The 24,211-nt window shown below is 45.9% G+C and overlaps 4 protein-coding genes across 4 annotated transcripts; 2 read left to right on the forward strand and 2 right to left on the reverse strand.

Moving 5' to 3' along the window:
- Positions 1-393: 393 nt before the first annotated feature.
- LOC123088082 (nucleophosmin) lies at positions 394-3,816 on the reverse strand. Its single transcript, XM_044510241.1, has 7 exons — positions 3,511-3,816; positions 3,311-3,421; positions 2,749-2,817; positions 2,310-2,441; positions 1,514-1,591; positions 982-1,110; positions 394-854 (listed from the first exon to the last, which is right to left on the reverse strand). Exons 1-7 carry the CDS (start codon positions 3,727-3,729, stop codon positions 678-680), a joined length of 915 nt encoding a protein of 304 aa, XP_044366176.1. The 5' UTR covers positions 3,730-3,816; the 3' UTR covers positions 394-677.
- Positions 3,817-4,041: 225 nt separating this feature from the next.
- On the forward strand, positions 4,042-7,231 carry LOC123088081 (probable glucuronosyltransferase Os03g0107900). Its single transcript, XM_044510240.1, has 8 exons — positions 4,042-4,397; positions 4,629-4,775; positions 4,886-4,950; positions 5,078-5,147; positions 5,642-5,860; positions 6,229-6,372; positions 6,466-6,601; positions 6,693-7,231. The coding sequence occupies exons 1-8, from the start codon at positions 4,122-4,124 to the stop codon at positions 6,920-6,922; spliced, it is 1,287 nt and encodes a 428-aa protein (XP_044366175.1). The 5' UTR covers positions 4,042-4,121; the 3' UTR covers positions 6,923-7,231.
- Positions 7,232-15,332: 8,101 nt separating this feature from the next.
- LOC123084262 (uncharacterized) lies at positions 15,333-20,932 on the forward strand. The gene is made up of 10 exons (XM_044505960.1): positions 15,333-15,957; positions 16,009-16,803; positions 16,879-17,102; positions 17,147-18,180; positions 19,078-19,150; positions 19,239-19,637; positions 19,917-19,972; positions 20,100-20,211; positions 20,304-20,420; positions 20,696-20,932. The coding sequence occupies exons 1-10, from the start codon at positions 15,333-15,335 to the stop codon at positions 20,930-20,932; spliced, it is 3,672 nt and encodes a 1,223-aa protein (XP_044361895.1).
- Positions 20,933-21,950: 1,018 nt separating this feature from the next.
- LOC123088084 (uncharacterized) lies at positions 21,951-23,174 on the reverse strand. The gene is made up of 3 exons (XM_044510242.1): positions 22,848-23,174; positions 22,463-22,542; positions 21,951-22,384 (listed from the first exon to the last, which is right to left on the reverse strand). Exons 1-3 carry the CDS (start codon positions 22,941-22,943, stop codon positions 22,132-22,134), a joined length of 429 nt encoding a protein of 142 aa, XP_044366177.1. The 5' UTR covers positions 22,944-23,174; the 3' UTR covers positions 21,951-22,131.
- Positions 23,175-24,211: the final 1,037 nt, after the last annotated feature.

Genomic DNA, 24,211 nt, shown 5'->3' on the forward strand with positions numbered 1-24,211 from the left:
CCGCCTTCCCCTCCCGCTGAAGCATCAGCCTGGGGTTTTACTCGATGAATAGTGGGGAAGCTAGCCGTCCTTTGCGCTAAAGCATATACCTCCAGGGATCCGCGGGCGGCAATTTAGTTTAGGTATTAATTATACCTTCAAAGCCAGACAAGTCCGATGTAAAAGTACTGAAATCCATCACGTTTATATAAAATTCCAGCTTTTTTATATGAAATCCGTCATGTTTATATAAAATCCGGTCGTGTTTGCTTGAATTTCGTCTGGTCGGTTTGAGTTGTTGTAAAATTGTATGCGGCTAGCATTCGGTGGCTGCCTCCCGCATCCGTGTCCGCGGGCCGATCCCACCTGTCCGTGGACGGATGCGAGAGGTTTTTGTTGGAGATGCCCTGAATGTTTCTCAAAAAGAAAAAACTTAGTGCACGAAAAATAGTATGGCCACTAGTTACAGAGTATGTCCGCTCATTTACAGAGTACCACATACACGAAAAATCAACTGGAGCCTGAGCAACCTTGTAAAACTACCTCCCATCGAGCTCCAGAGTGGAGTCCACTTCTTTCTACTAGTGTACACTAAAAGTCCCTTAAAATCATCGTGCACGTTTATGCAGCTGTTCTCTACCCAAGTTCTGGACAGAAGGCTGATGCGACAAACCGATTTGAGGATGCTGCCGCGTTCTTCATAGCTCGCTTTTGCTGGATTTTGCAGGCTTCTTCTTCCCCTTCCACCAACTCTTCACCGCCTTGGACACCTTGCTCACATGCCCTTTCAGTTTCTTGCCGGTATCCTTGATCTGTTTCACCACCTGTTGTTTCAGGTCTTTCTTTTGCGGACCCTTGTTTTTCAGAATGTTTCCCTGGAAGGAGCAGAGGAAATACGATTTAACCCTCAGCAGTTCAAATAAACATATTTCGCTGATAAGTTACGGAGAACTGTGAGGAGCCAGCCCTAGTAACATATTTGGGTAACCTATGGTAACATACCAAGTTCTTGGGTAAGCTATCCTCGTCTTCATCGTCATCTTCATCATCCTCATCACCTTCAACGCCAAAGTTATTCTTCATCAGATCGTCTCTGGAGTACATCTTCATGTTTGGGGCTCCCGGCATGCCCTGTCATCAACAATAGTGTAATTTCGGGACAGTAAATTAAAAAAAAGTAAAAATTCTGATTTTTTTTTTGTAGATGTTCAATATAGTGTCACAAGCATGCTTGACAAATTTCATGCGAAACAGAGCAACAGTGTTTCGTCGGGGAAAAAGATTAGAGTGACATTTGGTCTTCAATTTGTTTTTTTGCACAGGCCAAAATGCTTAACCTTTTTGCCTCAAAATTTGCAGGTAGCATTTGTATGTGACTAAGATCACATAATAGTTTTGTCTTGATTTTTTTGACATTTAAAAAATCATTTTTGGGCCCCGGAGCATGTGCTCCCGGGAGCCAAATTGAATTTCCGATTTCTATCTGCGTATATTCTTGGATATAGTTACACATATCACAGCCAAAATAACCTACCTCCATTGATCTCATTATTTTCTCCATTTCGGCGTCTTTTGATGGCTTTGCAGCAAAGGGTTCTCCGGGGATTCGATCCTGTAATTTTAATATTGCTGTGTGTCAGAAATGCAAGAAAATATCTGTCCCCAGAGCCTCACATCCAGATACTTATTAGCAGCAGACAGTTAACTGTTACAACTTACAAGCAGAGCATTCAGACATGCATTATAATCAGGTCCTAAATCATGCCCTGGTTTTATGAAGTATCTGCTTACATGGCCGAAGGTTCTATAAACTCCTTTTACTTCTAGGAAAGGTTTCTTTTAGTCTATCTTATATGGAATTTGTATCAATGCGCATCAGCACGTAATAATTCAAAAAAAAAAATGTATTTACTACACAGCACACATATCAGATGCATTTCTGTGTGGTCTACTGTTCTGCTCTTAATACCATATTTTAACTATCTCTGAGTTAAGTTAGGCAACATGGAAGTAAACCTGCCTAGTAAAGCTATGGTGAACTAAAGACCTGGAAAGATAACAGATAAAGCTCAACTAAGACTAGTATAGTATCCATGTCCATATTTGACCTACATCAAAATTTGCCCCTATTTCCTCGATGCAAGTACCCAAAATAAAGCCATCTTGCAAATTCCATGATTGATCACCACTACGACGTGTACTCGGTGGCAGGGAAGAAGACCCTAATTTGACATTTATTTCACACTGAAGTGGTAACACCTGCCTACTTGCCCAATATTCATAGATAATTACCTAATTAAGAGGGCAGAAACAAGACTGGGAATGCTTACTTTTGGAACTGGTGGTGGATCGGCAGCACATGCTTTGGTAATATCTTTGCAGACAAACTGTATCAGCTGATCAACTGAAGGCTTATTTGTGTAGACAAACTCAGCAACATCGGTATCAGCATAACCCATCACCTAAAAAGAGTTTTGTTCAGTTGAGCACAACTTCACACAGTTCAATAGAAATAATGGTGCTGCCTTATCGCTTCGTAACTATTCAATATTGTGGAAAGATAAACTCAACTCATTTTAACAATTTACATAGATAGACCATGATTAACTTCAGCTGAGTACCATCACAATATCATTTACTCAACTGTGATGTTGGATTCATGAAAGATTATCACTCTAAAGAAACCAAAGGTCTTAGTATGTTAATAAGTTCTAGACAGTACAATCGTGTAAATGCATAATAAACTACTAGATATGAATCGATCATCACCTCCTGGCATGCACGCTCAATGGTCTTGCATTCCGAGTTACAGTGCCCTTCCTCATCTTGATCCACAAGCTGCAAAATACTTTGATGCATTAGAATGTGACTGAGATGCTAGGTTTGTGAAGTATCACACCTACTGAAGATGACTACTATTTGATAAAAAAAATTCAATGGTATTTCTAGGAGGAAACAGAAGTACAGAACTAGCTACATGTAGCTATAAATTATGAACCAAAATAGTCGATTTCTTCGCCGAGTTAAAGCATAAGGAACTTCCTAAATAAAACCATCCAATTCATACTGTATTTTAGATTATCAATCCGCTTTATCACTGTTTGGTTGCATTCCAATTATGGCCAATCGGTAAACAAAGTATACTATCTGAGTCGCGTTACTTGCTTAGCATTTAGCATTGCACTTGGTGGCGGTGAAGCAGATTCAAAATCTTCTGGAGCCTCGAAGCGCACCAGCAGTAAGCAGTTCATAAGCTCACACCAGAGCAGAGCAATTTCTGTCTCTGCAGATTTAAAAACGCACGGATCCGCCTCAGTTCCAGACAATTTACCTCGAGCCTGTCGCCTTTCTCGACGATGTCGATCCGGAGCATCCAGTCCGCCTCCTGCTTCTTCAGGTTGCACACATTCTCCGCGATGTCGATGATCTCGATCTCCGGCACCTAAAATCCCACACACATAAAAACTCTCTACTTCATCAACCCGCTCAGAATTCGCCCGCCTAACCAGATGAGCAGCAGAACCACAGTACCTTCTTGGAGGGCGGCAGCGCCTGCTGCTTGGCGGCGACCTGCGCGGAGATCTCCCGCGCGATCCGCTCGCAGACCTGGCACCGGATGTACGGCACGTCCTCCCGCCTCGCCGCCGTCGCCGGCTTCTTCTGCCCCGCCGCCTCCGCCGCGGGCGCGACGAGGATAAGCACGGCCGCCAGGGCCACGGCGACCACCAGGGCAGCGCTTCCTCTCGCCATCTCCGATGGAAATTGCTTCCTCTTCCTCTTCTTCCTCTGCAGCTCGGTCAGTGGCTGCAGACTTGAAGCGATGGCGGGCGAGATCCGGGCCGTCGGTTCGCGCGTGGGGCGCGTGATCGGAGGGCACGGGACGTGTGACGGGGCGTGGCGGCGCCGGCCAATGGGAGGGAGGCACGTAGGACGCGTGACGTGGTTCGACGGAGGAGCACAGCGTGGTGCGTGACTCGGATGCCCGGCGGCCGTGGGCCGTGGGCCGCCCAAGCAGAACCAAGGTAGCCGGGCCCAGTCCGATCGATGGTGTAAACCGGCGCTCAGTGCGTTCGGAAAAAAAAAACACCGACTCCACTGCATCTTCTGCGACTCGCTGCCGCGGGCGAGTCCGGCCGCCGGCGATGCGGGGCCCGCCGCGCCACCCCCAGTGCACGCCGGCCCACCAGGCGGGCGCCCTCCTCCTGGTCGCCGTCACCTTCCTCCTCACCCGTCTCCTCTCCGCCCCTCCCCCTCACCCGCCCTTCCCCACCCCCGGCCCCCGGCTCTCCGCCGCGGCCGACCACCTCCGCGTCTACGTCTACGCCGAGGACGAGGTCGACGGCCTGCGCGAGCTGCTCCGCGGGCGCGACGGCGCCGTCTCCGCCGCCACCTGCCTCAAGGGCCAGTGGGGAACGCAGGTACGCGCGCTCCACGCCTCCACACCAGACAGATCTCCTCACAATCCCTGTGCTGCACATGATATACCTAATTGCTGCTGCTTACTACACAACGGATGACCTCCTCCATTGTCACTCCTAGCTGCAAACCTGGCCTCGGACCTCAGTTGCCATGAACGTCTCACTGCTACAACATTTAAACCAATTTTAACTGATGCCAGTCATTTTCCATTTTTCTTGGCACGGTGATAGGTGAAGATCCACCAGCTTCTCCTCAGGTCAAGGTATAGAACACTGGACAAGGACGAAGCGCATCTCTTCTTTGTTCCCAGCTATGTCAAATGTGTTCGCATGACAGGAGGTCTCACCGACAAGGAAATCAATCAGACATATGTCAAGGTATATAAACCAACCCCCAGTAGAACTTGTTGATCACTTCACTCAGGTGTGTTTTAAGTTTACTAACCGCAAGTTCGCTTCTTAACCGGACTGTTTTTCGTTCCCTGCAGGTTCTGGGTCAGATGCCATATTTCCGCAGATCGGGTGGGCGTGACCACATTTTCGTCTTCCCAAGGTACCGCTTGCTACTACTGTTTGAGCACCCAAAATCAAATCACACAGATGATCAGCATTGTCTTTTGGTTAAAGAAATGTTCCCTTGTACACCATGTAAGAACATTGTTGTTTTGTGGAGTATGTAGCGGTGCTGGAGCTCACCTGTTTCGCTCGTGGGCAACTTTTCTGAATCGATCCATCATCCTCACTCCAGAGGTAGATAGCCACTCATGCTGCTCTTCATATTTTTTTCCCTTTTCATTCCTAATAATCGTGCCTAGTATAACAAATCAAAGTATTAGAAACTGCTTCCAGGACTGTCTTTGATGTTTTATGTTTACAATATTGGAAGAAGGCTCCCTGATTCAACAGTGGGACAAGAGTTCAGTTTGGGTAAATGTGTATATACGTGTGATACAATTAGGGTACATGTTGTATTTGTTCTTGCTATGCCATCCAATGTACACCTAGCATATCTAGATCTGTCTACTTGAATATAATCACATCAATGTTTTCCCAAGTCCCAACATAAAAACTGGCAGTTGCGTCTGCTGGTCTAGTTTAATGTATACCATGAGATACCTGCAACATGTTTGCAGAGTTCGTGTAGGCAATTGACTTGGTTTTTACTGCTGCAGTATTGTTTTCAATATAACTCAACTTGCAGTCTACTTCTGACATCTTACATAGCATTTGCATTCTCGTTTTAGGGTGACCGTACTGACAAGCGAGGTATAAGCGCATTTAATACATGGAAAGACATTATTATCCCGGGGAATGTGGATGATTCTATGGTGAAACCTGATGCTCGTGCTGTCCAACCAATTCCGTTGACGAAAAGGAAGTATTTAGCAAACTTTCTTGGTCGTGCCCAGGGAAAAGTAGGCCGTCTTAAATTGGTGGAACTGGCAAAGCAGTATCCTGACAAGGTTTGTCTTTCTTTTGATATCCAAATACAGTTTAACATGATATTAATCAGTATGGCTTCTGTGGGTTAAACTGAAAGTTACTATGGCTCCGTTAAGGAAAATTATTATGGCAATGTTGGCAATGACATGATTCTGAATGGATCGGTATATAGAAGATTAAAACCTTGATTTGCATTCTTATTGCTATTCCGGCATGCTCTATTGTCTGAAATTCACATTGCAAACATACAAGTTGGTATTCTAGGATGCTAGCCAGAGTATTTATTTATATATATACAAGGTTAATCGTGTTAGGTTAGCTTCATTTCTGTTTGACGAGGCTTATACATACTCTATCCAGACTGGATGTGCTTCTGTTTTATGAGCAGCTGGAGTCTCCAGAACTGAAGTTGTCTGGGCCTGACAAATTGGGTAGGGTTGATTACTTCAAACACCTGAGGAATGCAAAGTTTTGCCTAGCTCCTCGTGGGGAGTCTTCGTGGACACTTCGCTTTTATGAATCTTTCTTTGTGGTGAGCTCTCCCTTCCCCAAAAATATATATTGAGTGCATACCTACACCTAGTATCTGACTCAAGCTGTCCACAATTTTCAATTTTGATGACAGGAATGTGTGCCAGTTCTTTTATCAGATGAGGTTGAGCTCCCTTTCCAGAATGTGATTGACTACACTGAGATATCGATAAAATGGCCATCGTCCAAGATCGGTCCTGAACTTTTCCAGTACCTTGAGTCGATACCAGGTATACCCCCACAAGTTCCTTCTCTCCTTTGCAATTATACCATCATTAGTCCTGTTGCGGCGAGCATCAAAGCCTTGGAATTTTCACGCAGAGGAAAGGATCGAGGAGATGATCGCCCGTGGACGCGAGGTGAGATGCATGTGGGTGTACGCCGTGGACACGGAGCCCTGCTCCGCGATGACTGCCATCATGTGGGAGCTGCAGAGGAAGGTGAGGCGGTTCCACCAGTCCGCAGAAACCTTCTGGCTTCACAACAGGTCGATCGTGAACAGAGAATTGGTGGAGTTCCGGCAGTGGGGAACATCTGTTCCATTACCATGAGACTCCGTGTGTACCGGGTTGATTTGTCAGATTTTGGGCTGTTGTATGGTGGTAGATGTACCAGGTAGGTCCTTGAGGACGGATGCCACTTCTTTTAGAGAGTTGTGTGTGTGTGCATACTGGCTGAGAAGTGTGTTATATTATTGCATTCACAAAGTTGCAACGTTTTTGTCCATTTACTATCCCGAGCATCGTGTGGATCTCGAGAAGATGCTACTAGCTGACACATTTGTGTGATACACTATCATCTGTATGACATATGCTTACCACAAGATAGGGCAAGGAACCGTCGCCTGAGAGAGTTAGTTTGCTCTGTTCGCAGTTCATAGTTTGGTCTGCCTACTGAAGAAATGCAGTAAACACATGAACAATTGTTTCTTGTATCATTATGTTAGGAACTAAGCAACCAAAAGATGAAGCAATAGGCAGTTATGTACACCATCTGAGTGTTCAATTGTGTGAAAAACAAATCCGCATCTCCAAAGGCTATGTCAGGGTGCCTGGCACATTATCAGAATCTTCACTAAGTAAGAATCTTACCAACCATGGATCATCAAACCAAGGTTGCCATGCCGAAGATCGTTGACGCGCTCCACTCAGCGCATGAGACCTTAGATGATATCCTGCGCAGAGCTTCTGAGGAGAGAGCAGAGAGGATTTCCAAGTGACTGAACCTCAATCCGAAGGATGGACTGGGGTTCCTGGAATTGGAGGCTCGTAGCATTCATGAACTGGCCAAGGGGGTGGAGATCAGGCTCTCAATAGTGCACGGAGAAGCAAAGGATGGACAAAAGCAGGGTGTGGAGTATGATATCAAGTTTAAGAACAACTCTAACGGATCCCCTATCCGGCGCTAAGGGAGGATAAATTCAGTTATCCTCCCTTACGCCACACCTAGCCGATCCCGCTAAGGGAGGATAAACGCACTGTGCGCTTGACCGCCCCGACCCACACCGGAGCTGCCGTGAGAAGACAAGAGGACCCTGCGGCGCCGGCGCCGACCAGGCTTCACCTAGCAATGCCCTCTTCTGAGGAGGAGGGCGAAGATGCCTTTAGGAGTGGTATTTAACAATTACAACTTTTCTTGAGTGAAAACGATTACAACTTTCTTTTTGTAAACCGGCCTGGATTTTCAATCTGAAGTAGACACGCGTGAAGAGACACTGAATGGCAGCACGAACAAATACCAAACGAAAAACAGCGCGCGGTGCAAGGAGTCGAGTAAGAATTGTTCATCAGTTTTGCCAAGTCTCAGTCTGACTGAGACCTCGCCACGTCCAGATCAGGTTGCCTGCTGGTTAACTACCGTGTCGAAATTAGGGACGCCCTCCAGGTCCGGGCCCTCCTCCCCATGGACGGCGTTCCCACTAAAGCAGGCGTGCGAGAGCAGCGCCCACAGGTGTGTGATGAGCTCGCTGTCGCCGGCGAGATGCCTCCCGTGCATGACCGCCCTCGTGTTCACGGCCAAGTGGAGGAGGAAGCCGGTCCAGAAGCTGGCCAGGTCCCTCCACAAGCCTGCGGCGTCGCCTTCATACGCCTCCGTCAGGTGTTTCCCGAGCACCGCGCCCATCCTTGTTATGGAGCACCCAATGTGGAGATCTTTGTAGCCTTTTCTTCGGTCCGCTTGATCGACTTCCATGGGTGTCGCTGCTTCCACGTCGTCAGGGCCCCAGCTCCAGCTCTGATCGTGATCCTTGCAGGGCTTGGGGACTATCTTCATAAGCCTATGGTACACACCTTCCAGTTCCATGGTACTGGATTTGGAGACGACGTAGTCGAGTTCTTTGATCACCTCATCAAGCACCATTCCGGCAACAATGGGGTTGTCCGGCACCAGCGCCTTCCTCACCAGATACGCACAGTAGTTGGATAAACTGGCCGCGGTTGCGTAGTGCCGAGACCACGCAGAATCAACTACGAAAGGCCGCGGTCGCCGCACGGCGGTGAGCCCCTTCACCTCGCTGAAGAAGCTGATCTCGCAGAGGCCGGTCGCGATGTGCCAGACCAGTATGATGTGGGTGTCTGCCTTGAGCTTGAGGTTGCTTGGCCACTTCACCCTCTTGTTTGATTCGAATGCGTTTGAGAAGTAGCTGCCCAGCTGCCCGTCCTTCAAGTTCCTGAGCGAATCTAGTATCGCAGTCTTGGTGTGGTCCTCCAGGGTCGTCGTCCCAGTGGCCACCCCTCGACGGAGTACCTTCGTCCATGTAAACAGAGGCGGCACGCCTGGCCTCGGCACATGGAATGTGACCAGAAGGTTCTGCTGACCGATCGTCTGCTGGCTCCACTCGGCTTTCCTGCCGAGAAACAGCACGAGCGTCATCGCCCTCTCCACCACCGGATGCCGCCAGCACTGATGATGCTGGGCGTACTTGCACAGCAGCAGGACCTTGGCCCACCGCGACGACACGTAGAGAAAGATCTCCAGGAGCTCCTTGAGAATGATGATGCCGACCATGACGCGCGTGACGAACACGCCGTGCGTGATCCTGTTCCGGTCCGCTGGATCCATCCTCTCCGGTATGTACCGGGCGGTATAGGCGATGTACCCCGTCGCGGCGGCCATGGCCAGCGACAGCAGCAGGCTCCGGAGCGGGACCATGAGGCCGCCGGCGAACACGGTGGCGTGCTTGCTGTGGAAGAGGTCCTGGAGGAAGGACAGCTCCACCCCCGTGATGCGGAACGCCCTCTCGCAGTCCGCGAGGATGTAGCCGAAGACGAGCTCGCGGATCTTGTCTTTCCCCCGCGGCCTGGTCGCTTCATGCACCGGGAGGTCGAAGAACCGACGGCGCAGCAGCTTGTAGAGCGCGAACGAGAGGCACAGGTCCTTGCGCTCTCCACGCGGGTCTGCAGCGGCTCCCAGCAACCCACTCCCGCTGGTGTGACTCCATATCTTCTCCACGGTGACGAAGTGATTGCTGTGGTCTCCATCTGGTTTCAACTCAATCTTGTAGCTCCTGCCAGCCTGCTTTGTTACCCTCTTCCGTCTGAAACAAGATCCCTCCCGCCGCCGGCCCTCCTGTACTTCCTTGAGCACCCGGTGTTCCCCGTGCACCAGGTACTTGCGGCCACTCATGGATGACACCGCAAGGTCAGCAGCAGGAGGGAGCCTGTCCTCATAGCTCATGTAGTCGTTCACCAGCCTCATGCTCTCTTGGCTATGAGTCTCCGCTTTACCGGAGGTGACGAAGAGCACGATGATGCGAACCACATTCAGGGACCAGATCAGCCAGAGGGGGATCCTGAGGAGGTAGAAGGTCTGCACCCGGAGGAGATTGGCTGCCCAGAAGGAGGACATGAGGTCCAGCAACGGGATCTGCTTGGACCGGCTGTAGGGGCGCCCGATCTTGACGCTGTACTGCAGGGTCACCAGCAGGACCGCCCACACCTGGAAGTAGTCGTTCACCCTCGCGCCTGATAGCTGCATCAGTCCGATGGTGTAGATCACCAGGTTTTGGGTCAGTATCTCCAAGGTCAGGACTTGGAACATCCTGCTCGGCTTCCCGAACCATGGCCCGGAGAAGTCGAGGACGAACCTCCACACCAGCAGCACCGTCGTCAGCAGCACCCACAGCTCCACACTGGCAATGCGAGTAGCATTGTCCAGCGTAAAGAGGCTCCGCAAGGTGACCAGGATTACTCCGCCGCCCTTCTCGGAGCTCATCGTCTCTCTCTCTCTCTCCTTGCTGGCTTCGAAATGTTCAGGACCGGCTATAATTTGAAGAGCAAACTCGTAGTTCATGAATCAATGGCCAAACACTCTCTTATCTTATCATTAGTGATGAAGAAGGTGCCATATTTTAAGTAGTCTATAATAATTTAGTTACTAATTGATCCTACACGCCTTCGTTGTTTTCTTGACTAGCTAGAAGACCTTGTTAATTATCAAGACTATATATGGAAGGAAGACTGGCGAAACAGAATAACGCATGGCGGCTGGCAGCCCGGCAGAGTCGTACGCAGCGGTACGGTAGCGACAGCACGCCGGCCGAATGATGACGGACGTCATGGACGTGATGGTGATCAATCAAACTCCCAATGTCAACAATCACCTTCTTTCCCAAGTAAACTAAGACTAGGAAGCAAGACAAGTTCAGTCATGGTTGTTAGCAAGATCGATGCACTAACTAATCGACTTGCAAGCTACCTAGTTAGCTAGGCAGGCAGTGTATAACCAATCCTCGCCAGCAAAGTAAAATCTGCACCGCGCTAATTAACTCAGGGAGCCTGCAGGTCTCAACATGCATGATACATTGCTAGTTGAGACTTGTTCTCATAGATATTGGAACCGATCCGCGGTCCAAATTAAGAAACTCATCCATCTGACGAGCCTTTGTTTACGCTGTTAATCGAGCGTGGACCAGCTGGCCACTAGCTCGTACGTGTTGTCACATGGGCTTGGTTTAATTGTAGCATTGATCGAGATTAGCTGCTATTTAAATGTGGCAAGTGGAGTGGTAGTAAACAATAGCGTAGCACCAAACCGGGGCTACACGTAACGTAGTTAATTAGTAGGGGACACAAGACAGGCATGGCTCAGTTGACAACTGAATGAGCATAGTTGACAACAGTCCGGCATGGCTCAGTTGACAACTGAATGAGCATAGTTGACAACAGTCCGGCATGGCTCAGATGAAATATTAAGCACCTCTTTCTTAATTCTCCTCTCGCCAAATTTTTATAGCGCTCGGTTCATATAGATTTTGATGTCATCCCTCCAAGTAGTATGAATAAGTTATTTGAGACGTGGTTAAATGGAGTGGAGCCAAACACCGCAGGACATATTCAGATAGGAGTATGCGCATTACTTTGGGCTATATGGAACTGCAGAAATGAAATGGTTTTTATAGCTGTTATAAATCTTTTGCAGGTTATTTACAGGGCCACTACTTGGATCCGTACGTTATCGTTACTCGCTCCTGCGGAAGCCAGAGAGCTTTTGGATGCTGGGTGTACCCGGTGGGAGATGGTAGCTCGGGATATTTACAACTGGTTTGGAAGGCAGTCCAATAATAGGCTAGGTGTTTAGTCATATCAACCTATTTTTGCCGGTTATGGTAATTTTTAGCTTTTTTTTATTTCTTTTAAGCCACAAGTGAGCTTGTACTACAACGTGGACCTTTTGGATATTTCATTTAATAATATGACTGCATGCATCAGTCTGATGTCGAAGCCGGGGTGATCCTCCCTTTCTGAAGAAAAAAAGAGTGAACGAGGGAGGATGCCTCACTCACCTTCGTTTGTTGTGCCGGCCTGCGGCTGAGGCAGTGACTGAACTGAACTGATTTGGTGGTGAACAACACACCGTGCATGCATTGGATCCGTGGTTGAAATTCTTGCTGGTGAAAAATAAACATAGAATTCAAAATGTGAGTCTGCTGAAGTGAGGCATGCACAAAAAGAATTGAGAGCACAACTATGAAATATGAAGAATTAAAATGAAAGCAGAGGGCCAAAATCAACAAGTCCCTTCAAGGAGAAGCAATAATTAATATATCCATGCTAAAGCTAATGGGAGACGTAGGAAAAATATGATTACTTCTTTACATCATGAAGAAAATCACACTGAAGGTGCTAAAAAATCGATTACTTATATTACCAATTTCTATAAGAATCTTTTTGGACGTCCTAAGGTTTCTACAATCTCTTTAGACATTGATGACCCTAGGGCTATTCCTGGAGAAGCTGCAGATAAATTAACTGTAGAATTTTTTCCTAGAAGAAATTAAAATTGCAGTTTCCAACATGGCTCGTAACAAATCCCCTGTATCTAATGATTTTACTTCTGAATTCTATCAGCATTTCTGGGAGCTGGTTAAGTTTGATATAAAAGCCATGTTTGATGATTTTTCACATAAGCAATTTAGATATATCGAAGCTGAATTATGAGATTTTATTACTTTGGTCCCTAAAACCAAAGATGTTAATGAAATTCGACAATTGAAATTCGACAATTCAGAGGTAATTGCTTGCTTAATGCTAGTTTTAATTATTTTTTTACTAAAATACTAATGAACATATTGAATGGGGATGTTGGAGATGTGGCTTCTTCCATCCAAACTACTTTTGTGAAAGGCAGATACTTAATGGAGGGGGTTCTGCTACCGCATGACGCTTTAAACAGTATTTGATGTAAATAACTACTGTTATGATTTTTAAAGTAGATTTTGGAAGAAGCCTATGACAAGGTCAAATGGCCTTTTGTGATGCAAATGTTAAACATAAAAGGTTTTCACTGATAAATGGATAGATTGGATAATGCATACTATTAGGTGGGGGGAGGTGTTAGGTATTAAAGTTATTGATAATGTAGGCCCTTATTAATTTCGCCACTCATAAAGGGCTAAGACAGGGAGATTCTTTGTCTCCTTTGATCTTTGATCTTGCCATTGATACTTTGGCCATGCTTATGGACAAAGCTAGGAGAAATGCATTAGTTAAAGGAATGCTAGAGGAAAATACCGAAAAATGTTGTAAAAACATATTGCAATATGCAAATGATACCATTTTTCTTCTACACGGTGATTATAGTGCACATGATATGAAATTTATTTTATGTCTGTTTGAGCATGTGTCTAGCTTAAAAGTCAATATTTTGCTAAAATGTTTAATTGTCCTATTAGGATCTCACCCTGTGAGATACTTAAGATTGCATCTTGATGTAGCCCAGAAGATCAAATGGAAAAAAAGTAATAGGTTGCAGGAGTGATTACTGGACAGTGGAGGTAGAATTACTTTGGTTCAATAATCTCTATATGGCATATAAAACTTTATGATGTATTTTTATGGGTTGCATGTAGGGGTCAATAAAAGAATGGATTCCTTTAGGGCTAGATTAGGCAAGAAGTCAATAAAAAGAAATACATTTAGTTAAGTGGTTAGCTGTATGTTGGCAAAAATATCTTGGTGGTGGTGGCCATAGTATTCAAAACCTAGAATTGATGAAGGGGTAATTTCGTCTCCTTGTGCCGTCCTAAAATGCTTTAGGGTTTACCTTGCCCAGTCGTTGGTGTCAATAGGAAATGGTAGATAAGTAGAAGGGAGTTCGTTGATAACTAGCTTACAGAAATAACATATAAATCAAACAAGTAGGTAAAAGTTGTAGTGTATGAAGAATAACTTTTTATGTTAAATCCATATGACATGGGCTTCAAGAGAAAAAGACTATCATGCCCTTCTAAAGGGCACACCCTCCGCGCTTGAAAATAAGGCTTATAAATTTGTCTTAAGTCAAAGGATACTCCCTCTGTTTCCTTTTTACTTCACGTATTAGGTTTGTCTGAAGTCAAACTCTCTAAAGTTTGACCAAGTTTATGCAGAAAATTAACATTCACAATACAACATCAATATCATTAGATCCATCATGGGATATATTTTCATATTATATTTATTAGATATTGTAGATGTTGATATTTTCTAATATCAACATTGCAAAGTTTGACTTCAGACAAATCTAATATGCGGAGTAAAAAGAAGCATAGGGAGTACATAGTTTGACCGAGTTTAAAACTTGATCAAACTTTATTACATTTGATTTTATACCAAATTTATATGCCTTCCTTTCAAGCACGGAGGGAGTAAGTTCTAATCTCAACCGTTGATCTGCCTCGGAAAATGTTAACTTTTGTAAATGGGCTGTACCGGAAGCACACCTCCTAAAATATTTGCCTGAGTGCTTACAAAAATAAAGACCCAAGAGGAAGACCTCGCGAAGGGAAATTATTAATTAGCGCAGAATGGTTGAGATGGCTATGTCAAGGTGGATTAGATCACGGGTACCCAATTGTCTTAATAGACCTGACCTTTCGGGTGTTGTCTCTCCAGTAGAAGGATGCTGGTTTGGGTCTGGCAAGAACCATAAAATCATCTAGTACAGCTCCCTTGTTTGTGACATCGCCCTTGAGCAGCTACTGCTCCCAGCCTCAGGTAAGTACAAGCTGCTCACTCTGTTTCATAGTTATACACAAACGTAAGTTCTTGAGAAATAGCTTTGCATTAAATCATTTGCAAACTTCAGTTTATTTCCTCAGGATTAAGAAATAAGAGTAATCAACTTCTAAGAAAAGATAAGTACGGTTCTGATATACATGAAGCACAAACTAGCATATATATCTTTGCATAATTAAGATGGAAAAAGAAGCATACGAGCCATAGTAAAGCTGCTGAACTATGACAACACTAGAGGAATCATACTAGAATCCCTCAATTCCTCATCTATTATGGTTATATGAAAGCAACATGGAACCACCATGCCTCGAAATTTCATTCTTAGTTTAGTGTTTACAGAAAGTTGAGGTGCAGGGTTAAGCGCCTCGTTAATCTATTCAAGTTCTTGTGAAGTGTGACTATCAGTTCTGGTGATTTTCTTGAGAGAAAAGGGAGTTGTTGTTTTAAATTAACTGGCAAAACGACCATGAACATGCAGGTGGCGCGAACCAGGAAAATGTTGAGCTACGATGATGCCCGTGATTATGTGACGTCCCTGTTCATCATGCTGAAGAAGGAAACAGTAATCTTGTTTCGCATCGAGTTCCTGGTGGTCCTCGTCACAATCCTCTTCTTCGCCATGTTCCTCATGGATTTCTTTCGCCGCATCATCCACAACTCGTTCATGAGGGCCGTCTTTAGCGCCTTCGACGCCGCCTCCGACTCCATTGTCTTGTACCTCCTGGGGGCCATGCAGTCGGCGCCTTTCAAGAACCAGCTGTTCCCAGTCTGGGCGCTTGTGCTCGTCAACTTCCGTTACAGCGCAGATTACGTCTCCGGCTATGGTGTTCCTGACCGCCGCGGGCGGAGGTTCACCGAGTGGAGGAACGTGTTCAAGCTCCTAGGATCGGTATTCTTGAACTGGTCCCGTGGATCCAGTTTCACGGGCCCACTCTGGTCCGTCTGGTGTCTGCAGATAGTGAGGAGCGCGTATAGGCTCATTTCACACAATCTGGCCTTCCGCTCCGTCTGGCATGGCAGGAGTTCGCAGCTTGTTGCAGAGCATATGCGTGCCACGTATGACGATGATAATGATGATGATGATGATACTAGCAGCTTGCAAGTGGGATCCGAGCCCAAATCCAGCCATTCTCAAGAAAAAGAACCCAATTCCAGCCCGATGAAAGACTACAACTACTTGGTGTATGGAGAAACAAAGCAGGGGTTCAAACTGAAGAAGCCTCAGTATGCATTGTCCGCCGACACTACTGCCCGCCGGCGCCGGCCAAAAAGAGGAGGTAGCACCAGCAGCCCGAGGTCCGAGCAGGAGTCGTCGCCACTGGTCACGCTGGACAAGGTCTGGGAGTACTGTCCTATTGACCAGCCACAGAACCGGGAGAAGGACCTCAAAAAGGAGGGCCATAAGGATCTCCCTCTGGCCTTCGCCTTGTCCAGGCTGCTGCGGTGCAGGTTAGAGGATGTGACGCTGCAAGGATACAGGAGTATCTTCACAATAAACCGAGAGCTGGTCAAGAGCATAATCGGCGGGGAGGTGGGCGCCAGCGATGCCCTCAGGATCATGGAGCTGCAGCTTGCGTTCGTCCACGACTACTTCAACACCCGCTACCCCATGGTGTTCTGGTCTGGCCTCCGGTCTCTCTACATCACTCTGTGCCTGTCCATACTGACCATCGGTGCTGTCTGCTGGCTTGCTGTGGACATCCGTAAGGTGTATAAGCCCCCCAGTGGCGAGCTTGCCAATCTGGTCAAGGGTTTTAATATCGACATGATCATTACATGGGCATTCATTGTACTGATGATTGCCAAGGAGCTCTGGGAGATGGCGACATACTTGCTCTCGGACTGGACAAGCTTAATCATGGTGTGTGAGTATGTGCAGAGGAAGTGCAAGGGGGCCAAAGAATCTGTAGGTGCAAGGGTGAATCACATCTATTCAGGTGGGGAATCTCTCCCCTCCGGTGGCATTTCAAAAGAAAGAAGGATGGATCGCATCCTCTTATGGTTTTCCAGAGCTAAGATTACTGACAAGAGGTGGCATGGATTCCTTGACCAGTATGTCTTCCTGCAGTCGTATGATGACAGACCAAGGCTTTGGAATTTTGTTCACAACCTAACTACAGGAATAATTCCAAAGAAAGACGATGGGGCAAAGCTCAGCAGTGCCATCAAAGTTCCGGTCGTTGTCAAGAAGGCAGTCCTGGATAAGCTCAGCACAATGGTGGAGGAAAAACCAGGGGTCATCAGGACATTGTCCAACATAACCTTGAGCAGTTGCAGAAGTATGAGGCTTACACCGCACCGCCGATGAGCACTCAGACCGCCATGCCGACCAGCACTAGCATCGTCCCGTGCTCTCACATTGCTGCAGCCACAAGCATCCTACCAACAAGCTCTCACATCATTCTTGTGTGGCACATTGCGACTAGCCTCTGCGAGATGAGGCTTGCAATCAATCACGGCGTCAACTTGAGCAACCCTGGGTTCCCGTGTTCCCTCCTGTCTTGGCTGACTTCTTGCTGCTCATCCAAAACGTATCTTATGGATTTGGGTGAGAAGAAAGGTGGCATCTTGTCCTGGTTCACAAACTGTTGCTCATCCAAGTCGAATGAGAAGTTGTCTGATGAGCTCCGGAAATCATACACCATTGCGAATAGCTTGTCGCGGTACTGCGCATATCTGCTGGTTTCAAAACCTGACCTGATCCCTGATAGCTTTCTTGTTCCCAATATAGTGTTCCAAATAACCGTCGAGAATGCTCGGGATGATATTCTGAAAAACTGTGATTCATTAGAGAGCAGGTACTTGAAATTGATGAGCGAAGCAGAGAAACCTATTCAAGACTCTGAAAAAGAGGATGCATCGAAACAAGGTGCGGCGCTGGGCAAGGTACTACTCGATCTTGAACCTGACAAAGTTGAAGTTCACTGGAAGATCCTGGCAGAGGTATGGACTGAGTTACTTATACACATTGCGCCCACGAGGAACGCACAGGCACACAGGAAGTGTCTTTCTGGAGGGGAGTTCATAAGCCACATCTGGGCATTGCTTTGGCACTATGACATCCAGAAAAGTAGCTTGTGGCCTAATGAAGTTGAGCTAGGAAACAATGCTCCTGCAGAGCCTGGTGCCCGAAATGAAAACAATATGGACAATACAGAGCAAGCATGTGCACTCAGAAGTAACATCATCCAGATTAGCACTAATGTTCATGATGATTCGGATGAGATCAAGGGGACCCAAGAGCATGAGACAGGAAACTCGAGGAGAGGACTAGGAAGAACGGAGGGAACAGAGAGTTCAGAAATTGAGGATTGGTCAGGATACGATAGTGGAGGACATAAATTTCAGAAATAAATGGTTGATAGGCCAAATCCAAAACGGGAGTGAAGCAAAGAAGGTTCAAGACATAGCCCCCGAGCAGCGCAACATGACCTGAATGGTGGCGTGTATGAAATACGTGATCATAAGTTCCGCAACAAGATCGCAAACCTGAACAGAGGATATGTAGATCTTCCATCTGGGGACTTGATTTGCTATACGGATGCTGTTGTTTATATGTTTTGTTTTCCCTATTTCTGATTTGGTTGTGATATCTCTTATAAGACTTCTATTGGAATCTCACCTCATATGTGATGGTGGGAGAGTAGACTGTTCTGGACTTTCTACCTTATTCCGTACTGTGCAGGAGTATGCATGTTTATTAGTGTGTTCGTAAATTGTATCTTAATGCTGAACTGGAATTTTCAATATTGCTTAGCAACAGAATTTGTTTTCATTTATTATATAGAAAATCAATCTGTCCGACTCTCCAAGTTACTCTCCTGAACCTTACTGGCGACTAGGATTTCAAAAGTTCCTGCCAGTTCATCTCATCTGGACTATGAAACTGCAGCATACACACACAGTGACAAGGACTACAGAACAGAAGCTAGGGACTATCAGGGATTCAGCGGTAGGAACTTCGGCTGGATGCGGTGACAAATTGGTAGTTCTTTTGGTTCAGGATTTAACAAATGTGCGCACGCCAAATAGCATGTATGCACAAGTCGGAGTCATGTACTCAGGACATGCATGGCATAAACCTGAACATGTGCCAAGGAAGAAACACAGGCCAGTGGAGCAGCCATCTACCCGTCCAAGGTTTCCCTTGACTGTCAGCTATGTACTGCTTCCCTACCAGAAAAATTATCCCTTCTCTTCTCTTGCACCAGGTATCTGCAGATACCAGCCATGGATCATCAAACCAAGTTTGCCGTGCAGAGGATTGTTATCTCGCTCCATTCGGTGCGTGACATCTTGGAGAATATCCTGGACAGAGCTTCCGAGGAGAAAGCAGAAAGGATTTCTTGTTGACTCGAGTCTCAATCCCAAGGATGGACTGAGGTTCCTGGAATTGGAGGCTCATAACATTCCTGATCTGGCCAAGGAGGTGGAGATCAGGATCTCAGAATGCAGGGAGAAGAAAAGGAAGGAGAGATGCAGGATGGAGAGTATGGTATCAAGCTTAAAAAAGGAGAACCAGGATATCAGGAGTATGTCGGAGGTTGCCATAAGTGAGAAGGATGCAGCGGAGAATAGCCTTTGTGTGTTGAAGGGCGATGCCGATCAGAGAAGAAGTTCAATCCTGCAGATTGCTGAGAAGGGATTGCAGAAGGTTGGCTTTGGCTCCATCATGGAGGTGATAAGTGGAGAATCAGAAGATGACTTGAGCAGCTCCAGTGCCAGTGCAGCATCTAATGGAAGAGAAAGTAAACAGGAGGTTGACAATCTCGTAAATAGTTCTCCCTCAGTAGCTCCCATAGTTCTGTCGTTTAGAAAATAATCCGAAGGACCTCCTGCATACACAATATATAGTTGTTATTTTTAGATTATACTTATAGTTGTTACTTGTGAAATAATTGTCATATACGGAGTAATCTCTAATTTATGACCCTGCATGCAATGCAACTAGAAACTATTGATTATGTCATGTTTATAAGTTATCAACTGAAATCATTGCCCTGCAGGAAACTTGTCAGGTCATAAACTCCTTCAAGCTGTTTCCTTTCAGGCTTCAATAGTTGGTAAGACACTGAAAAACATGCACTATGAGATCAATGACCTCAGGCAGGCCTTAGACGAGTCCAGCTAAACTATTAAGTCGTCAACCAAAAATGTCTACCATTCTTTTTATGGACCACTAAGGGCCTTCCTGTAATTTGTGCTAACTGATAATATCAAACTGCTCCAACAGGTCAAATTGTGATCGTTTGCAACTCCTCGCTGCTCAACAGACTCAGAAGATAATCAAACATGAGTCACGGATACAGGATCTGAAAGAACAAGAAATTTTACTACTTCAAAGTGTATAAGCATATCTATTATTTATTTATGTACTTTCTTTCATTTGCTAGCCCTGTAATTGAGAAGGATCTGAAGTCTCTTTCTCATACCTAAGGTGGAAGAGTTCAATGTCGGGGTAAAAGAAGTAGAGCAGGGAGCTGCACGGTGGAGAGAGGCATGTGCGTTGGAGGTAGAAGCTGGAAAAGCTGCCATTAAAGAACTAAACCAGGAGGTAACCCCAAGAGGAATAAGTTTTACCTAAGCTTCATTAAAATGGACCTCCTGAGGTCATGAAATGTGCTTTGCAGACTGATATAAATGACCATTGAACATAATGTCATTCAAGAATTGATATGAAGTTTCTTCAAAGTAACTCGAACACAAATTTGAAAGGGAAGCAACAATAGGAAGACATCACTGGTAATACCTTTAGTAGTGCATGATATCATACTCTAACTTAGTCATTCATCAGAGAGCTGTACATGTTCTAAAGAGCTACCTCTTCAGGTGACCTTGCTCAGAGAAGAACTGCGAAGAGTAAAAGCAGCCTTGGATGCTGCAAACAGCAAGATAATGCTAAAAGAGAAACTAGCTGCCAGTGCAATGGCAGAACAAGCTGCTGCAGATGCATGCCTTAAGCTTGCTGATAGTAGATATGCTGGGTTACAACAGAGAATAGAAGAGTTGACAAGGCAGATAGATCAAGAAGACACCCATGCAAGAAAAGATCGGGAGAGTGCTTGAAGAAGAATAAGATATGCCTGCTGGCTATGGCAGAGACTTTGAGTCATATCAGCATCCTCTCATGCTAGGACATGGTTTGTTGATCAGAATGGAAGATTGTCACCAGGGAAAGAAGCACTACTTCAAATAAGGATCTGAATAAGTTCTCACAATTTCCCAAACTGGACATATCGCTCCCTGTTCCCCTTTTTTTTATCTATGTAGGCATGCACCTAAGATTTTTGCAATAAATTCATATGATCTTCTCACTACTCACTGAATCTAGTTTCTCTGGTCACTGCCATCAGGAGAAGTCATTCAACTTCCAGCTGTTTTGGCACTGAATAACCCAGAAATAAAAACAGTATATATGCATTAATGGAACAGTACAGAAAAACCAGGATGTCGGGCACCTTGCAAAATGGACAAGAAAACAATACATCATGGGATACTTACTAAAGTTATGTATTCGGAACTTTTGATACTTACAGGATCAGTGTTGCGCGACGCAGCAGCATGGGCTCATTCGTTGACTTGAAGCCTGACACTCATATATTATATCAAAACTGAAAACATTCAGAAATTTGTACTGCTACCCTTAAGAGGGCCATCTGCTAATGTAATCTAGCATCCTCTGCACCCCAACCACCATACTGCATCAAGATGGTTCGGAAACTAATAATCTGTAGGAGGTGTCTACTTTGCAGGATCCATTCATCCTTCACTTCCACATTGGTTCCCCTTTTAAGAAATATAAGATATGATAGCGGAAAAACAATTTTAATGAACACCTTAAAAACTTTGTTCCTCAGACAGTCATAACAACAAAGGACTACTGGATGCACCTTTAAACATTTGGTCTTGAGAAATAAGGGTTTATTTCTTTCCCCTATAAATAAGGTTTAAAGGCAACATCTAAACAAATTTTGTCAACAGAAATAAAATTCTACTACTATATATGAAGTAAGAGCAAGTCTGACATGAAGTTGGAATAGATGGAGCAGAAATTTCAGGGAATCAAATGGAGAATCAGGCTCTATTCAACTTCAGACGGACAACACTGGAACTTCTCAAATTGAGTTGCCAATAAGAATGAAAAATATCCAGTTGAACTATGCCCTTGCAGTACATGGTAACAGAATCACCTAGGGGTTCGTAAAACCGTGTCTAGAACATCAAGCCATGTATGAATGTTCAGATGGTTTCATGCATATAAACTGTCACTTGGCCTTCTTCCCTAATGGCATTGAAGTAACAGAAGGCAAGTGTCTCTTCTTGCTACAAGCACTGGTTCTACCTTGAGGCTCACCGCTATCATCATCGCTTGCCTCATTCACCTCCTGAGCATTTGTTTTCTCCTCCTCGGCAGACTTCCTCTTCTGCGCATTCACCTTTCCGAGCAACCTCCTCTCCACCGGATCAGTGGGAGCTGCCCGCTTCGCATTCGGCGCCACTTTAGCTCCAAGGCCAAGCCTACAACCAAATTTTTCAGCCTCTTGAACAATTTATCCAGGAATGGATGCTAACAAAAAAGGCACTGATGAATTTTACCCTGAAGGCCGACCCTCAAAATCTTTATCATTCAGTTCATCCGGCTCCAGCGCACTCATTCCGTCCACCCATGTCTGGGCCTGAGAATGGCATATGAAATGGATGAGTATGATACAATTACATCAAAGTATCAAACACTCAACAAATACAACAACAAAAAATCTATGCTGCATCAATTTTCATGGCAGCGGCATCGGTTGATTGGAAGACATGGTAATTGCCCAAATTAGATTCAGAACAACAGCAGTGCAGTTCTCTATGCACCTAACCTAAGCACGGAGGACTGAATGTCTGAATCTAACCCCTTTTTAGCTAGGAGGAAAACATGAACAGGGAAGGGTAAGCAGGAGGAGGAACCGAGGCGCGGTGGAGTGGCGGAGCTCACCAGCTTGAGCGCCTTGTTGAGCGTGACCACCTTGGGGAGCGGGGCCTTCTTCTCCGGCGGCGGCTTCTTCTTCTCCGACGGCTGCTCGGTCGCCATCACCGCCGGAGCTGGACTGGAGACAAGGGGCGGCGAAGCAGGCTTGGGTGGGGGGCTAGCAGGGACTGGTCGCCGACGTAGCGTGGGCGGGAGGCGCCGCAAGCGTGCGAGGAAGAGGCGGAGCCGGCGGCGGCGTCGAACCGGCGACCAGAGTGTTTTTTTTTTAGGGATGGCGACCAGAAGATGGACCAGAGTATTGTTTTTTTTTAGGGGGTATGGAATGGAAGTTATGGAACCGAAAGGACAACATGAAAAACAAACAAAAAAACAGAGGAGATCCTTAAAAAGAAAAAAACAGAGGACAGCAGGAGAATGATTCAGGTCGCTGCACTGAAGGTGCGTTCAACACCAGGCGTTCGCTGCTCCTGTTTCACCTCCCTTCTGAAATCTGAAGCTCTCCACGCTCAGCCCTGTCACGCCGCTGGATCTTGCGCGCTCTCCAAGTCAGTGGCCACTGATGACGACCAAGATCAAGAACGCTGTTCCGCCGTGATACAAGCTGAAGGGAGGAGTTGATGCAGTCTAGTACTAGTATTCTGTACTTCTCAGCGAAGCATTGGGGATGTTTCAGTTTTGGGGAAGTTATGTTATCCCTCTGCAGAAAGGAGTGCTGTAAAGCAATAAAACTGGCAGAAAAATAGAGGTGTAGAGGAAACGACCTGATACTGATACGGCTCAACCCAACTACCCAAACAATGGCAGCAAAACAGAGTCACCACGTGACCCAAGAAGAAAGCATCTGAATGTTTTACAATCATAAGTAGAAATCGTTCTTACAATATTAACATGCCAAACTGATGCCGCGTGACCAAATGTTAAAGCATTTGTCAGTCTTACAAATAACAACACAAACACACTAACTGATGCGTCGGATGACAAATTCGACTCATCGCCTGACGGTCTGAGAAATTGACATACAAAAAAGGGCAGGAATGGCCAAACGGTGTATCATAACGGATAAATGTATTTATTAGCCAAGTAAACAAGCACTAGCAGCCCCAGGAGCGACATGTGTCACAGACGAAGCTGAAGCTCCCCCATCTGATATCTCTGTCTTCTACTGGAAGTGGCAGATGAAGCACGCTCAAGCAGCCCTCATCGACCGGTCCGAGACGTGCCCATAAACTGCTGCGAACAAGTAGTCAAGTGTGGTGTTAGTGTGCCTGAACTTTCATGGTGCGTCAGATTGATAGTTTCACAACGAATCCATAAAAGGCTTCCATCTCAAGGAAAACAAAGTAAGTATTAGTGTGCGTGAAACCACGTTT

The sequence above is a fragment of the Triticum aestivum genome, chromosome 4A (genome assembly GCF_018294505.1).
Source record: "Triticum aestivum cultivar Chinese Spring chromosome 4A, IWGSC CS RefSeq v2.1, whole genome shotgun sequence".
Lineage (NCBI taxonomy): Eukaryota > Viridiplantae > Streptophyta > Magnoliopsida > Poales > Poaceae > Triticum > Triticum aestivum.

Excerpts from the sequence above, each read along its gene's own strand:
- LOC123088082 (XM_044510241.1), bottom strand. The coding sequence starts at position 3,729 with ATGGCGAGAGGAAGCGCTGCCCTGGTGGTCGCCGTGGCCCTGGCGGCC. Across the intron at positions 2,818-3,310 it reads AGAAAGGCGACAGGCTCGAG|CTTGTGGATCAAGATGAGGA; the intron begins GTAAATTGTCTG and ends AGTATTTTGCAG. Across the intron at positions 2,442-2,748 it reads TTGAGCGTGCATGCCAGGAG|GTGATGGGTTATGCTGATAC; the intron begins GTGATGATCGAT and ends AACTCTTTTTAG.
- LOC123088081 (XM_044510240.1), top strand. The coding sequence starts at position 4,122 with ATGCGGGGCCCGCCGCGCCACCCCCAGTGCACGCCGGCCCACCAGGCG. Across the intron at positions 4,951-5,077 it reads CACATTTTCGTCTTCCCAAG|CGGTGCTGGAGCTCACCTGT; the intron begins GTACCGCTTGCT and ends TGGAGTATGTAG. Across the intron at positions 5,861-6,228 it reads CAAAGCAGTATCCTGACAAG|CTGGAGTCTCCAGAACTGAA; the intron begins GTTTGTCTTTCT and ends TTTTATGAGCAG.
- LOC123084262 (XM_044505960.1), top strand. The coding sequence starts at position 15,333 with ATGAACATGCAGGTGGCGCGAACCAGGAAAATGTTGAGCTACGATGAT. Across the intron at positions 16,804-16,878 it reads GGTGAATCACATCTATTCAG|CTAAGATTACTGACAAGAGG; the intron begins GTGGGGAATCTC and ends GGTTTTCCAGAG. Across the intron at positions 18,181-19,077 it reads AGTTCAGAAATTGAGGATTG|GTATCTGCAGATACCAGCCA; the intron begins GTCAGGATACGA and ends CTCTTGCACCAG.
- LOC123088084 (XM_044510242.1), bottom strand. The coding sequence starts at position 22,943 with ATGGCGACCGAGCAGCCGTCGGAGAAGAAGAAGCCGCCGCCGGAGAAG. Across the intron at positions 22,543-22,847 it reads TCAACAAGGCGCTCAAGCTG|GCCCAGACATGGGTGGACGG; the intron begins GTGAGCTCCGCC and ends TGCCATTCTCAG. Across the intron at positions 22,385-22,462 it reads TTTGAGGGTCGGCCTTCAGG|GCTTGGCCTTGGAGCTAAAG; the intron begins GTAAAATTCATC and ends ATTTGGTTGTAG.